The sequence below is a fragment of the Rhinatrema bivittatum genome, chromosome 5, assembly GCF_901001135.1.
Source record: "Rhinatrema bivittatum chromosome 5, aRhiBiv1.1, whole genome shotgun sequence".
Classification (NCBI taxonomy): domain Eukaryota; kingdom Metazoa; phylum Chordata; class Amphibia; order Gymnophiona; family Rhinatrematidae; genus Rhinatrema; species Rhinatrema bivittatum.
In genome coordinates, this window is record NC_042619.1 from 278,175,186 (window position 1) to 278,192,657 (window position 17,472).

General features: G+C 45.9%; 1 protein-coding gene across 1 annotated transcript in view; it reads left to right on the plus strand.

Moving 5' to 3' along the window:
• Positions 1 to 17,472, plus strand: part of LOC115092766 (disintegrin and metalloproteinase domain-containing protein 9-like) — a 653,043-nt gene that overhangs the window by 449,059 nt on the left and 186,512 nt on the right. The window contains exon 9 of the mRNA XM_029604070.1: positions 15,500 to 15,683. Coding sequence (XP_029459930.1) covers positions 15,500 to 15,683 — 184 coding nt within the window. The remainder of the gene's footprint in view (positions 1 to 15,499; positions 15,684 to 17,472) is intronic.

Genomic DNA, 17,472 nt, shown 5'->3' on the forward strand with positions numbered 1-17,472 from the left:
TTTTGCAGCTCATTACTGCCTAGACAAACAAGGATAACAAGATTCGGCCTATGGACAATCTGTCTTAAAGAATTTGTTTCCAGCTTAATCCCAACTCCTTCCACATCCAATCTTCTGTGATCTCTGGCTGATTCCTTTTCAACAACAATACTTCACAACAAAAGGACTCAGCCTCTAGCTTGCTATTCACCCATATGTGAGGACTAGCATCCTGCTTGTCCTGGGATAAAGCAAAATTGCTTACCTTGTAATAGGTGTTATCCCAGGACAGCAGGATGTAGTCCTCACAGAACCCACCTGCCATCCTGCGGAGTTGGGCTCATATCCTTTTATGATTTAATTTACTAAACTCTTTTGCTACATACTAGACTGAAGAGAGACACCTGTGGCAGAGAATATCATAGCATGCTGGGCATGTTCAGTGGCCTCACACGGCCGGTCAAAAGTTTCTAGAAACTTTGACAGAAAGATTTCCCGCGCTGGGCTCCATCGGTGACGTCACCCATATGTGGGGACTACATCCTGCTGTCCTGGGATAACACCTATTACAAGGTAAGTAATTTTGCTTTACATCGGCCCCTAAAAAACATGGGGGACAGATCCACCCCACTGTCACCAGTTGTAAAGAGTGCACCCTGTCCCAAACTCAAAATTGTATGGGAAAAAAATAATCAAAAAAATGAAGAAGTCCCTCTTGATGCTGGAGGTGGCTAGATAACAAACTAAATAGATGAGCACTGCACTATGTGGAAGGTCTCTTTCTCCTGGGGAGATTCCTGTAGGGAATATTCCAATTCTTGCTAACAGGACAAGCAGCTAAGGCCTGGATTTCTTTCTTCGCACCGGTTTGTGAATCCTGGCGCTAACGGGGGGCGGGAGGCGAAGAGGGAGGTGGTCCTGTGAAAGCCGGCAGCGATCATACCTCCGCAGTGTTATCGCTACCGGCTTTTGTACCCAATAACGCCATCGTAAAAGGTGGTGCTATTGAGCGCGCTACTGGCGGTGATAAGAGCTCTTACCTTTTCGCCGTCAGCGAAGTTTCCGAGGCGTCCGCTCCAACGCCACCCCAACTCCTCTTTTTCCAGTGCCGACGCCACCCCGACTCCGCACTGATCTAGCTATCGCACACGAAAAGTCCCTTTTCGCGAGCGATATGCTTACAAAATGACCCCCTAAGATTGTCTCTTTGACATCAGTAAAAATTAACATTGGCCTGTTTGGATATGTGCAGCCATCAAGAAGCACAAAATTCTAATGAGTCTTACTAATGTTAGGGTGTTAGCAAGCCGGGAAGCCAGTGTAAGACCACCTTTCAGGTGGTTGCCCGGTCTACTCAATCATCCACCCAGAAAAATGGTGTAGGCAAAGGGTAAACAAGAAAGGGATTATTTTTTTGTATTTTTTTTTGCAATTTAAAATCCTCTGTTCCGAGGCAAAAATAGAAACAACCCTTGCACTTATTGATGTTTGCTGTCTCCTATCCTGTCATTATTTTGTGATTGGGTATGTGCAGCCAACAGCATGACCAGCCTGACATATTTATCCAGCCTAGCTAGAGCCAGTGAGGCCAAGAAAAACACAAGGACAATTGGGGCTATGTGAATCTGTACAGCCAGAACATTAGGGGCCTCTTTTTATGGCTCTGGGGCCAATCCGAGAGAGGATTTAACAGTGCACTGTCAGATCTGAAAAACTGGCAGTCATCAAGCTGACAAAGGACCTGGAAAAAGGGTGCAAAATCAGCTGATTAAAGCCTTAATTATGCATTCACCTGACTATGCAGAAAGCTGCTAGATTATGAAGATGTAAGCCCTTAAAAGCATTAAGGGTTGATCATTGCCCACCCAGAAGAAGACAACACATTTGATTATTGTTGCCGAGCTCCCTGCACCTGTGTCTGAGAGAAGGACTGATTCCCTTCAAGGTGTCCCTGAATAGAGGAACCAAGTACACCTGGTTGCTGGTGAGTGACAAGGTGAAGCCCATCTCAGTTCAGGATGCCCTGGCCCAGGGAGCAGATCCTGATTACTCAGAATTCAGAGGTCCAGGCACAGAGAGAGAGACTGCGCTGAATGTCCACTACACTGGTGAGAGTTTTAATCCGTCCCTACTCATGGGTCAGAAAGATAGCCTTTCGTTTATCTCTTGATGCAAGTCTTGGCTAGGGGAGGTGATGCTAGCATTTATTCTGCAATCTGATAAGCCAGGTGGTAAGTAAGCAGTAATGATCTAATTATTTGTGTTTCCTGATGCAATATTATGCCTAGCTCTGTGTAGCTGAGAAATAAAGCATTACTCACAGTTTGATGAATTCTCTAAGCAGAAGGACAGGAGGCTGCTGGTAAATAAAGAGGATACATATAAAGGGGAGGTGGAGGAGGAAATCCTATCTCTTCTCAGAACAGTAATGAAAGTTCCAGACTGAGATTAGAGTAATTTATACAAATTGTCCTGAGTGTAAATGAATTTACAGGAAATAGCTGAACTAGAAAGTCAGGCAATACTGAACCTTTAATTAGATTTATACTATAAAAAAGGATAATACACAGCAGGTAATAGTTATCAGAGATAATATAGAGGAAGGATGTTAGTTTTATAGATTGACACTTATAAATATTATTAGGGAATCTAAACCTTCCTTGCCCACATTGGCAGAGACTGCACTGTTCTGTCCATGATAAAGTTGTTGCGTTTGGAGGTGGACCCTCGTCCTGGAGCAGTGGAGAATGGCTCCCTGGTAAGGAGCAGGAAGCACCTGCCTCCAGGGGGCGGAGCACAGGAAGAGACAGAGGCTAGGATGAGCTTCACCACTGGAAGCTCGAGGTCCCCCCGGGTGGAGCCCGTAGGGACCCACCCGGGGGGACCTCGCAGGGTCTCCCAGAGAGGTAGTAGAGAGGCGTGCCAACGGTCAGTAGTGAGGACTCCTTCATGAGAAAGTCCCTCTTCTGCAAGGTGAAAGGTAAGATAGAACTAGATGCAGTAAAACACAATAAAACCTTGGTAGAGATACCTGGACAAGAAACTGTGTTGCAAATGGAAGCATGTAACTTAGTGCTGAAATTAGTTGGAATCAAGTTCGATGCCCAAAAATGTAATTACTGTGGCAGGACCCTGTGTTTTTTCGTGCGCTATTGGGATTCTGAATTGAGAAGCGAGTCTGAGAAAAGTGTGCAACAATCGTGAGCAAGCCTGCATGTCCCTTGGTCCAACGAAGAGGAAATCATCCAGATGATGTAGCATGCTGTGCAACCCAGCTTGCTGGGTGGTAACCCAGTGTAAAAATGTATTGAATAATTCGAAGCATACACATGATACAGCGCACCCCATTGGCATGCACTTATCAAAGTAATACTCGCTTTTAAAATGGAATCCCAATAATGGGAAACTGGTGGGGTGTACCGGAAGAAGCCAAAACACTGATTCAATGTCCATCTTGGCCATGAGCATGCCTCTGCCACACTTACATAATATGTCAATGGCACTGTCGAAAGATGAACATAAGAACATAAGAAAATGCCATACTGGGTCGACCAAGGGTCCATCAAGCCCAGCATCCTGTTTCCAACAGTGGCCAATCCAGGCCATAAGAACCTGGCAAGTACCCAAAAACTAAGTCTATTCCATGTAACCATTACTAATGGCAGTGGCTATTCTCTAAGTGAACTTAATAGCAGGTAATGGACTTCTCCTCCAAGAACTTATCCAATCCTTTTTTAAACACAGCTATACTAACTGCACTAACCACATTCTCTGGCAACAACTTCTAGAGTTTAATTGTGTGTTGAATAAAAAAGAACTTTCTCCGATTAGTTGTAAATGTGCCCCATGCTAACTTCATGGAGTGCCCCCTAGTCTTTCTACTATCCGAAAGAGTAAATAATCGATTCACATCTACCTGTTCTAGACCTCTCATGATTTTAAACACCTTTATCATATCCCCCCTCAGTCGTCTCTTCTCCAAGCTGATGCATATTGTACTGAATACTCATCTTCAGGTAAGCGATCATTCACCGAAGCGCTATAACGGTAAGATAGATTTTGAATCAACCAGTATTTTCCTGGTTCCTTCTTTAGGATAACTGCCAGAGGAGATAGCATCATTCTGTGGAAAGTAGGGGATTAAAATGTTCCAGAAAATCTACCTCTTGATAATTCTTCGTCGATTTTCATCTGCACGAGGTCCTCTGTGCGTATTTCCTCAATGGTACCCTGAAAACATATCTTGAATCCCTCCCAAAAACCCTCTATCAGCTTCTTGGCTTGTTTCCTTTTTGGGTAACAATCTAGCCAAACCCTCATGGCTTCAAGAATAATTGGGGATGGCGCCTTTTTGAATGCGCTGTCATCACTTAGGCTTAGGATTACTCCTCGCATTTGTCTTCTTAAGGCACTTTGTAGCTGGATGGGGGGCATGTAGCTTGAGCAGAGATGCTTAAATTTGCAATCTTGAAATGATCAGGATGATTTGTTGTATCTCCAACATATCCCGTTGTTGCTGGTGTGGGTCGTTTGCCCTGCCTGGGCTGTCTGCTGACTTGACCTGGATGTAGAGCGTGGTCTGCTCCCTGTGTTGAGGACCTTTCTCTTGATTTATCTAAGCTATAAACCAATGTCCTGTGTGCCCCAAGATATGAAGCGGTTCTCTTCCATTTTGTCTCTAAAGAGCTCATCATAATTTAACCATGCCCATCCTTCGTATTCCCTATACGCTTCCAATATGGTGTCCGCATAACTGAACAAAGGACTGTACTGGGATGGGTCTTCATGTCCCACAAAACTTGTCATCTGGAGAAATGCTCTTGTCTAGTTTATTAGGTTCCTTGCAATCAGTTTGTCTGAGCCTGGCGCATGGTCACGCTTCTTGTCTCCTTTTTTGTCATTCAGGTTCCTTCGATCTTCTAAGATTCTAAAGATATTTATGTATGTCCTTTTCTTGATCTTTTTTCTCAAATCTTTTGGGACACTCTCCCATAATTGTGATAAAGCTGTCAAAGCTGGTGGACCTCTAGATGTGCCTGCCTCTGTTGCTTCCTGCTTGTCCTGCTTGTCGTCAGATGAGGAATGAGTGCTGGAAGAATCAGCAGAACTGGATGCGCTAGAGTCAGATTTATTTTTACCTCTTGATTTTTCTTACTTTTACCTGGCTTCTTAATTTTACCACCATCATTTTTCACCGCTGCACCAAATTGGCCATAGGTCAACCCGCTCACGGTCATGCTGTACAATTACCCCTGGGCAGGTGTTAACCTAAGTCAGCACACATTGTGGTACTCAGGTCTAACTGGCATAGCAGTTTATCCCAGGACAAGCAGGATGCTAGTCCTCACATATGGGTGACGTCACTGAAAGGAGCCCAGGCGGGAAAGCTTTCTGTCAAAGTTTCTAGAAACTTTTGACTGGCCCTGTGAGGCCACTGAGCATGCCCAGCATGCTATGATATTCTCTGCCACAGGTGTCTCTCTTCAGTCTTCACTTTTCCGCACTGCCGTTCGCACCGCGGACCTATAGCCCTAGCGTTTGGGAATTACTTTTGACTGAAAAAGTCAACTATTGATAATATTCTCTGTCATAGGAAATCTCTACCTCGCCGGCTGGTGAGTACTGTACTTTAAAAAAAATTTCAGACGAAAATTTTCTCAGACACACACTCGTTCATCGACGGCCGTCGATTCAAAAATGGCGACAGGCTTCAAAAAATGCCCAGTCTGCAATCGAAATATGTCTATCACCGATCCGCATTTGGAGTGTGTACTGTGCCTCAGGGAAAAACACGATGTCAGTACACGCGCCAAATGTGCAGAGATGATGGTAAAAGGACGAAAAGCCAGGCAAGAGAAGATGGAACACCTATTTTCTCTTCAGCTAATCCCTTCTAACCTCAAAAGCACCGAGGTCGTCTCCGGCTGGAGCAACAAAAAGGGTCTTACTCAAAAAACCGCGTCCGGATGGATCCGGTGATCGTCCGTCCTCGCCATCATCTGTGATCTCCACAAAGTCGGCAGAGCATCCAAAAAGTAAACATCGCCATCACCATCGACATCGATGTCCATCATCGTCCGCATCAGTGTCCCAGGACGAATCGATTCCGAAGCGGCCTAAAAATCAAGAAACACTGTGGCTGGGCCTTCGCCGTCACCAGTACCTACGAAGTCATCGATAGACATCGCAGCATCGCCACCGTGTACACCATCGGTGTCTTCACCTATATCACAGCCAGAATTGTCTACACTTATTAGACAAGCTGTTTTACAAGCTCTACAAGAGCAGCAAATTCCGACAAGTCTGTCGATGCCGACCTTCGGGTCGATGCCGATACCCTCCGTATCGATGCCGATACCCTCTGTATCGATGCCGATGATTCTAACTCGATGCCGATACCTCCACCGTCAATGTTGATGCCGTCAGTATCGATGCCGATGTTTTTTCCTCCAACATCGATGCCGGTGATAACACCGATGACAACACCATGTTTGCCTCCAAAATCCTCGACAGGTTTCATAACCACCACACCGAGGCTACAAACACAACCTACATCGATGTTATTCCAAATTCCACCGATGATTCCAACGACAGCATCCCTGCCACCACCTGATCAACCACCAGAAGTACAGGATGAGGCATTTTACCGCCGCCTCTTACAAAGGTACCAGAATGTCATCGACAACTTGCCACCTATTACAACAAGAACAACATCTACAGATATTTTCATCGATGACCCACAGCCTGGACCTTCAGGGCTTCATGTCCCACCAGCACCAGCAACTCAAACACCTTACAGAGAAGATTCAGAAGACTCCTGGGATGATGAACCCTCTCAATTTTCCTCAGAGGAATTCATGTCTAATCCTTCTTCTCCTGACTAAAGAAAGAAGTCACCCCCAGAAGATCTTTCCTTCTCATCATTTATTCAAACTATGTCTGACTCCATTTCATTTAAATTGACAGCCGAAGAAGACACAAGAGCACAAACTCTTGAAGTATTACAGTTTATGGATCCACCCAAACAGGTATTCGCAGTACCTGTACATGAAGTCTTACTGGACCTTCAGAAAAGAATCTGGGAACACCCAGCTTCTACACCTGCAGTAAACAAAAGAGTAGAAACTACCTACATAGTTCAACCAGCTCCAGGGTACAACAAACAGCAAATGCCACACCAGTCTGTCATTGTGGAATCAGCGCAGAAGAAATCTAAACGTGTGCGCCCACATTCCTCCATCCCACCAGGCAGGGAGCACAGATTCCTGGACACAATGGGTAAGAAGATTTACCAGAGTTCCATGCTGAGCACAAATATCTCTGCATATCAACTCTATATCACTCAATACCAGAGGAACCTCTGGAAAGAGATGGAACAATTCCTCACCTCCTTACCCACTCAATTCCAAGAGTCTGTTCAAACAATTATATCAAAAGGTCTGAAGGCAGGAAAACACGAAGTGAGAGCAGTTTATGATAACTTCGAAACTGCTTCAAGAACAGCAGCAGCTGGAATCACTGCTCGCCGGTGGGCCTGGCTCAAGGCATCTGACCCCAGGATTGAGGTACAAGATAAACTTGTTGACCTTCCCTGTCTTGGTGACAATCTCTTCGGAGATAAAATTCAAGAGGCTGTTCAACAACTCAAAGATCACACTGAGACACTAAAGCAACTGTCTCAAACCCCTCAAGAACCTGCTACTCAACCTTCTCATCGTCCTCCATGTAGGGATGTGCGGCGTTCTTACTACAGGCCACGCAGATACTACCAACCAACAACTAGGGGTAGGTCTAGCAGCCCAACACAGCGATCTCAAGCCAGACAATCCAGACCTGCCCGTCCACAACCTCCTGCACAGACAGGGCCTGCAACAGGCTTTTGAGGAAAATACCAGAGAACAGATTCAACCTTGCAATCCCAAGCCAAATCTACCAGTGGGAGGAAGGATATCTTATTTTCACACAAATTGGCAAACCATAACCTCTGATCAATGGGTTCTCTCCAAAGTCGCTCGAGGTTACAAACTAAATTTCACTTCAATTCCTCCAGAATTTCCACCAACATACTGCCAACGACAAAACTCTCAACTTCATCAATTACAAACAGAATTATCCACCCTTCTGAGATCCAAGGCCATTCAACCAGTGCCTCGGACACAGAAGGGCAGAGGATTCTACTCCCGATACTTCCTCATTCCAAAGAAAACCGGAGGCCTACATCCCATCCTAGACCTCAGAAATCTCAACAAATTTCTAAAGAAAGAAAAGTTCAGAATGGTTTCTCTAGGCACCATGCTTCCACTTCTTCAAGCAAGGAATTGGCTTTGTTCTCTGGATCTTCAAGATGCTTATGCTCACATTCCAATATACCCTCCTCATCGCAAGTACCTGCGCTTCACGGTAGGCCATCAACATTTCCAATACAGGGTTCTACCATTTGGACTGGCGTCTGCTCCCAGAGTCTTCACCAAATGTCTAGCAGTAATAGCAGGACACTTGCACAAGGAAGGTGTCCATGTTTTTCCATATCTAGACGACTGGCTCATAAAAAGTCCATCTCAAAAAGGAGCAATAACTTCTCTCAACCGGACAATTGCTCTACTTCACTCCATGGGGTTTCTCAGTTATCAAAAATCCCATCTCACTGCAACTCATCTACTTCAATTCATAGGAGCAGAGTTGAACACAAATCTAGCAAAGGCCGTTCTACCTATAGAACGGGCAGAGGCCCTCATTCTACTAGCAAAGTCCATTTCCTTACGGACACAAACCACAGCTCATCAGTTTCTGATACTGCTAGGTCACATGGCCTACACAGTTCATGTTACTCCTATGGCAAGGCTAGCCATGTGAGTTACCCAATGGACTTTAAGGTCACAATGGATCCAAGCCATTCAACCACTCCACTATCCAATTCAAGTGACCCACCAACTAAGATCATCTCTACTTTGGTGGACCAACAAGGACAACCTGTGCAAAGGCCTACCTTTCCAACAACCAGGCACAGAGATTACTTTAACTACAGATGCATCCACCTTAGGATGGGGAGCTCATGTAGACAATCTCCACACACAAGGGACTTGGATAAAACTCGAAGCAACATATCAAGTAAATTTTCTGGAGCTTCGAGCAATACCTTATACACTGCATGAGTTCCAGGACTGCCTTTCACACAAGACTGTTCTCATCCAAACAGACAACACAGTTGCCATGTGGTACATCAACAAACAGGGAGGTACAGGCTCGTATCTCCTTTGTCAAGAAGCTGCACAGATTTGGGGCTGGGCCATGAACCACTCAATGTCCCTATGAGCCACTTATCTGGCAGGCATTCACAATGTAGTGGCGGATCGACTCAGTCGTTAATTCCAACCACACAAATGGTCCCTGGATCCTGCAGTAGCAACCAGGATAGTTCAACGTTGGGGTCAACCAACAATAGACCTCTTTGCATCACATCTGAATCACAAAGTGGACAAGTTCTGTTCTCTACACAAACAGAACAATCAGCCAGCCAAGGACACCTTTGCTCGCCCTTGGAACTCAGGCCTACTATACGCGTATCCTCCAATACTGCTCATAACCAAAACTCTAGTGAAGCTACAACAGGACAAGGGCTCCATGATTCTCATAGCCCCGTATTGGCCTTGACAAGTATGGTTCCCCACACTATTACATCTCTCAGTCAGGGAACCAATTCGCCTGGGAGTAGCTCCCACTCTCATAACTCAGGATCAGGGCCGGTTACGACATCCCAACCTTCAGTCCCTAACCCTGACAGCATGGATGTTGAAAGCTTGATATTACAACCACTCAATCTTTCATCTCATATATCTCAAGTGCTTATAGCTTCATGTAAACCTTCCACACGAAAAAACTATTCTTCTAAATGGAAGAGATTCAATTTGTGGTGCTCAGCAAAGGATATAAATCCTTTCACTTGCCCCACAACTTCTCTACTGGACTACTTATACCATCTTTCGGAATCTGGACTCCAGACTTCATCTGTAAGAGTACATTTAAGTGCAATCTCTGCTTACCATAACAAGATAAAGATGCACCTATTTCCACACAACCTCTCGTAAGCAGATTTATGAGAGGTTTAACTCACCTTAAACAACCAATTCGAAAACCCGTCCCAAGCTGGGACCTGAATTTGGTACTAACAAGACTCATGCGCTCTCCTTTCGAACCCATCGACTCTTGTAATCTTAAATTTCTCACATGGAAGACTATCTTCCTCATAACTAGAAGGGTTAGTGAGTTACAAGCACTTGTCACATACGAACCTTATACAAAGTTCCTACATGACAGAGTGGTTCTCCGTACACATCCAAAATTCCTTCCCAAGGTAGTTACGGAATTCCACTTAAACCAATCCATAAATTTACCCACATTTTTTCCAAGGCCTCATTCCCATCCAGGAGAAACAGCGTTACACCCCCTGGACTGTAAATGTACATTTGCTTTCTATTGAAACCGTACTGCAGTCCATAGGAAATCCACTCAGCTTTTTGTTTCTTTTTTTTATATTATATATTTTTATTGGGATTTTAGAAAATCCAAACAATGGTCCAGCTTTTTGTTTCTTATGAGCCAAACAAACAGGGTAAAGCAGTGGGTAAACATACCCTATCCAGTTGGATAGGAGATTGCATAGAGTTCTGCTATGAACAAGGAGGCCTTCCTCTTCAAGGGCGAGTAAAGGCACATTCAGTAAGAGCAATGTCAACTTCAGTAACACACTTTCGTTCAGTGCCAATCCTAGACATATGCAAAGCAGTAACATGGAGTTCTCTTCACACTTTTGCAGCTCACTACTGCTTGGACAAAGAAGGAAGACAAGATTCAGCCTATGGACAATCTGTCTTAAAGAACTTGTTTCCAGTTTAATCCCAACTCCTTCTACATCCAATGTTCTGTGATTTTCGGCTGACTCATTTCAACAACAATACTTCACTGTTGCCTCAATACAACATGACTCAGCCTCTAGCTCGCTATTCACCCATATGTGAGGAATAGCATCCTGCTTGTCCTGGGATAAAGCAAAATTGCTTACCTTGTAATAGGTGTTATCCCAGGACAGCAGGATGTAGTCCTCACAGAACCCACCCGCCACCCTCAGAGTTGGGCTTCAGACCTTTATTATTTTATTTTTGCTAACGCTTTATGCTATATATCAGACTGAAGAGAGACATCTGTGGCAGAGAATATCATAGCATGCTGGGCATGCTCAGTGGCCTCACAGGGCCAGTCAAAAGTTTCTAGAAACTTTGACAGAAAGCTTTCCCACCTGGGCTCTGTTCAGTGACGTCACCCATATGTGAGGACTACATCCTGCTGTCCTGGGATAACACCTATTACAAGGTAAGCAATTTTGCTAAATACAATGCTGGCACACCAGTGGGGTCTGTGGGGTTTACCAGCACTACGCTGCACCAACACTTTGGTAGATGGCACCCCAGCCGAACAGAGCCAGCCACTGTGTGCATTCATTCTCTACGAATTGGTAATCTGCAACGTATAGGGCCATATTCGTTGTCTTCGTGGGGAAGCGAAACGTATTGCGATTCCCCACAAATACAACGAATCTTCACTGAATTATTCGGCCGTCTAAAGGAGCGAATTTAAACAAACCCCTCCCCCACCCTCCTGACTCCCCCCAAGACTTACCAAAACTTCCTGGTGGTCCAGCGGGAGATCCAGGAGCCATCTCCTGCACTCATACCCTTGGCTGCCGGTTTCAAAATGGCGCCGAGAGCCTTTAACCTACTATGTCACAGGGGCCAACAGTAGGCCCCTGTGACACATAGTGAGGGCAAAGGCTATTGGCGCCATTTTGAATACTGGCAACCAATGGCCCGAGTGCAGGAGGTTGTTCCCGGACCCCTGCTGGACATTTGGCAAGTCTTGGGGTCAGTAGGGTCCCCCAAGACTTGCCAAAAGTCCCTTGTGGTCCAGCGGGGGTCCGGGTTCTCCAATCTGTCGCTGGAGAACCAGCGACAGACACCACGAGTGAGTAAGCAGGCATCACAAGGGCAAAGCACGGTGATGAAAAATGGGCCTTGTGCAGGCCCATTCCCTACCCCCGCCCATGCCACACCCATCCTGGATCATGGATTGTACCGTGTTAGTGGCATATGCTCCGCTTGCAGTGGTTGAGGTGCTAATGGAGGTGGCTTCCATAGCCACCATTAAAGCAGTTGGCTGAGGAGTGGTTTGTTGTATGGCCAAGTCCTGGTTGAGCTGGGGAGGGGGGTGAACCCGAATGACTCCTGCATATCCCCAAGGGTATGCCTGCATTGTTCAGCATGCTCTGACTTGACCCTAGTTCTTCTACCTGGTCAGCTGCAGCATGCCTGGATCTCGTCCTCCAGTGCTTAACACGTCGAGATAGGGTTAGTATGCTGGGCTCGTGCACCACTGTAGAGCGTCCTTGGGCAACTGATCCCCTGGTATTTGGTCTGAGGTCAGCCATGTTTAATTCTTGCAGGCCATGCACTGGCTGCTCTTCCCCATGTGTGCGTCGGACACATAACAAGAATCACCTTTATTGCTGCTTTCCCTCCCTGCTGCCCGCTCACATTACTTGCGTTTTTTGTGCCCCGCACACAGCTACAGAAGAGGCAGAGACTCCTCGCGGCTCCGAGTTGCACATGCTCCGAAGTGAACATGGCGAAGCTGCCGGGGGAAAAGGGGAGGCTTTCAGTGATGGCCGCCTTTTTAACAGGGCTGTGACATGACTCAGAGCACGTGTCATAACCCTGATTATGAAGCAATGCTCACAAGAGGGCTGAATCACCATTTTCTGGCTGCTCATGCACACAATACGCAGCTTGCCATAGGGACGTCTCTGAGTGCATGTCTCCCGCTAGCAGCCTCGATGTTAATATTGGGCTGTCAGGCAAGGAGTGTGAGCCCTTCTCATTTCCTTCACCTGTGAGTAAGTTTGCTTTTGCAGTTAGTTTGATTCTGCAAAAGTTATGTATTACATGCAAAATAAGGGATAAGGTTCCTTCCAGGTCCAATTCTCCAGGCTAAAGAGGAGACTCATGCTAACTTCTGTGACAACTCATGTTAACTTCTATGAACCAAGATGGAATACTACAAAATGCTAATTCTAGTGAAAAAGCCATGATCCACATTTTTGCTAAAACAGCTGAGAATTGTCTATAGTGTTACAGAAGGGTTTTTCGTGTTAGCCTCGGCCCGACCCCAGACGAATCCAGGACCGAACCGAGGGTTGGCAGCGTGTCCCAGCATGGCACAGACATGGTCTTACCCTCCACCGGGCCTGCATGCTCCCGAGCCAACAAGATGATGTTGGAAGGTGAACAGTCCTCCGACCGTTCCAAGCCCTTTCGGACCTGCCACATAGGATCGGCATGGAGCAGCAGGCCGGCCTGAGGATGAGGGCAGACAGAGGCCTTGTGACAGGAAGACTTGAGACTATGACTGATGCGATGGCATCACAGACGAGGCGAGGAACTTGGCAGAGTCAAGACAAGACAAGTTGGGGAGGTCAGACATTGGCACTGTTTCTCAGGGCGCCCTACACAGGCCACCTTCACGGGTGGACCCAATGGGCTGGTTGCGGACCACCCTGTCCCACTGCATGCCCTACACAGCCTGAGGAGGCTGGTCATGGACCACGCAGAGAGCGGGTTGAGCGCAGGAAGGAATCCAGCAGAGGCAGGACCCCGATGATGGAGCCGGTGGCATCCTGAGAACCACAAGGGCTGGCAGGACAGGAAGGCTCAGGAGCGCAGGACACAAGTCCACTGCAGGCAACTCCAATGACAGAGATGTGTCACCCGGAGATCCAAAGAGCCGGCAAAACAGAATGCTCAAGAGCACAGGAGAAGGACATCAAGGAACCTGGAACATCAGGAAGCGACACATCGGATGACGAGACATCAGGAGACCTGGACGAGGACCTCAGAAGACGAAGACATGGCACAAGAAGCGGTCGAGACTTGGAGCGCCAACAATGAACACGAAGGACCTGACGGAGTGCTGGAAGGCAGTTGCTTCCAGAAGCGAAGTAACTCCGATGCAAGGCCAAGAAGGAATGCAGGAGCAGCCCTTTTATAAGGCTGATACAGGAAACAGTCCATAGGTGAGGCCCAGGGCATATCCGGCCGTGGGCCCTTTAAATCCTGAACAGAGGCGTGGCCGCGCGCCTAGAGGAAGGAAGCAGGAAGCTGTGCAGGACCGTGGACAGCAGCCCTGCACCGACGTCAGTGTGGCAAGGCAGGGCTGCGCCGAGGAGCAAGCCCCGATGTCAGCAGCAGCTCCTGCCGCTGTAGGAGGATCCAGGGGCAGCTCCGGCCGCCAGACATGCCTGAGGACTGCGGCCTCCAGCTGTGAAGACGGCGAAGAAGTCTATGGCTCCGGCCACGGCGAAGCAGGACATGATGGGTGGCCTCCAGGCCGCAAGAGGAAACCAAAGTCCGCAGCTCTGGCTGCGCAGAAGGCCCGACATCTGCGGCGTCCGGCCACATGGGAAACACAGCAAAGGTGAGGGACCTGCTCGCGGCAACCCCCGGGCAGGATTCATAACATATAATGCCTGAATGCATGCAGAAATTGCATGACCTCTCTACTGTTTCTCCTCTTTTATCAAAACAATGGGAGACACTTCTCTTCATAATCCCCAAACACATTTTAAGTGGAAAGTTACAGAATGCACACAACATGATCCATGATTGACAAGGATGACATCACCTGTAACTGTCAGAGAAATGCTACTGTAAAGGTATAAGACATGAAACTAGACAGAGGAATTTTGGAGGAGCCACTATCATCACCATTTTGAAGCAAGTATAGTACATTGATCATCTGAGTTCACTGCCCATCTGATCTGCAAGAAGTCATTTGGTCAGCTGCCGGTAAGTCCTATTGTATTGTTTGTAAGAAGAATAAGAAACAAAGTCCCATTTTCTGTTCACCTATTATCTAATAATCCCTAGTGAATGCAAAATGCATACCAAAATTTCTGTATAATCATGTACTATAATCTAATTTATGATGTAATCTGAAATATTTTTGTAGTATTATAATAAAATATTAGCACATTTGAGTCACATTGTGGTCTCTAAGATTTATTTGGTTTCATTTGGTTTCATTCTGATTGTATATTTTGGTATTGTCAACTTACTTCACAAAAGTAGTAACACTGCTTCACACTTGTCCAACAGCTATTTTGATTTTAGAGATTGCCACCTATGTTTCACTTTGACCCATAACTTTTTCCACTTGCCATCCTTTTTCCTTCATGCCAGTTTTATATCATTCTGCGCTGTATTATAATACAGCATATCATCTTGCATCATGTGGACAACCAGATATCAAATACTTCTGATTATCCAATCCTAGTTCAGGTCCCAAGAGGTCAAGATAATAGCTCAATGACTGTATTACATATTTCATTTGTATATGCTTTTTAAAATGTAGATTCTACTGAAAGTAGTCATAAAAAGCAATTTAAAATGTATCTATATTTCTTATTTTTTTAAAGACATGTCATGTGTGGACAAACAAAGTGTGAGGACGTCAATAAAATACAATTTCCAGATAAGCATACTGCTATAATTCAGTTTGCTGCTGGAAATACTTGGTGTTGGGGTCTGGATCACCATCTCCACAAGAAAATGCCTATTACTGGAATGAGACCAAATGGTGCAAAATGTGGCATTAAGAAGGTAATCAGAAGGCAACTAATTTTTAACCTTTATTGTATGACTTAAAAATATTGGACACTATCACATAAAATATGATAGCTTCCCTGAATAACTGTATAATTTTCCATTTAAATACAATTTCCCTTTCTTCTATATGCATGACAAAACTCTCTATATAGAATCAGGTTAGCCCAAGGTAAGGCATCTAGACATCCTCTAATTCCAGATGGACATACTGTAGAAGAAAGAAACATTTTGAATGACATTGGGTGTGCATCCAAATAACAAAAACCATAAGAAATTAGTGTCTGTTAGCATCTATGTAGCTAATATTCAAAGAAATTTATCTGGATAACTTTTGAGTTATCCAGATAAATGCTTACCTTTGAATTCTTCTGGTACTTATCCATCTAAATTTTAGCTGGATAAGTTATTATCCAGCTAAAATTTAGACTGATAATGTAGGGGCATTTTGAGGGTGTTCTGGGGCAGAGCTGAGATAGTCAATATTTGGAGTTAACCAAATACTGCTGGTAAAGTAGTGTGTGATGATGTAGGATAATGAATGTTAATCCCTGAGATAGACAAGGAAGTACAAAACTATAGGATAGGATATTTTGAGAATAAACTGTTGGAAAAGTGGACCCTTGAGCCGAGTCAAGGTTGTTGCTACCTCCAAGGGGTGGCCCCTGGAGATCCTCGTTGTTGGGCGGTGGTTCTGGGAGAGAAGACCCAACAGGTCACCTATACCTGCCCTCGTTCCCCGCAGGTTGAGCCCTTGGGTTCTGGGGCCAGCAGGACTTAGGCGCGGGTCTTCCCAGATGTGGAACCAGTAGGTGAGGAGAAGCAGCGTCGTAGGAGTCCAAGTGTAGAGGCCAGCAGTGATCAAGCAGCGTCAAGTACTGGGCAAAGAGTCAGGGCAGGCGGAGATCAAGCAGAGTCAAGTACCAGGCAAGGAGTCAGGGCTGGCGGAGATCAAGCAGAGTCAAGTACCAGGCAAGGAGTCAGGGCAGGCAGAGATCAAGCAGAGTCAAGTATCAGGCAAGGAGTCAAAACCGAGAAAGCAATCCAAGGGACGAGGAACAAGGCCTTCCAACCAATTGAACTCTTCTACAATGAGTACCTACTAATCAGTGAGACAGATGTAGGTGAATCTGAATGACTGGGTGAATCTGAATGACTGTGTTGAACATCTCCATCTTTGCACTAAGAGCGTCGGAGGTTGATACCTCTTTTTCTCCAGTGAACCCCAACATCCATTGAGCTATGTGTAATGCAATGGAAAAGTGATACAAAGATCCAGGGCATTGATAATATCCTGGGAACTGTGTGGCTGCCTCATTCAGTCTACTCAAATAAAGGGGATTAAAAAAGATTTAGGGCTTGATCCAAGATGGCGGATCTGAATGGAGGGGCATGAGGCTGTTCCATTGGCTTGTTTTAGAAACGTACCGAAATGCTGCACACAGCAAGGAAGAGGCAAGCTAAGGAACATGAAGCTCTGCCTGCTTCCCCTGCTATACCTAATTGAGGCCCGATGGATGCCCACATCATCCAGGAAGCGAGTGCTCCGGGAGTCGGCTTGCAGCAGAGGATGCGGGAAGACATTGGAACCGCCCCTCTACATGAGCTACAAACAACTCTATCCCTGGAGGATGGAAGGCCTCCAGAGAACCTGGCTGAGGTGAGACTCTCCGACCTGTTTCAAACTATGTTTAGAGAAGAAGAAGATGAAATTGGTGATGTAATGGCGGATAGTGGGAAAGATCATGGAAGCTCTTTGAGGCTTCCAACGGAACCAGCCAATGCC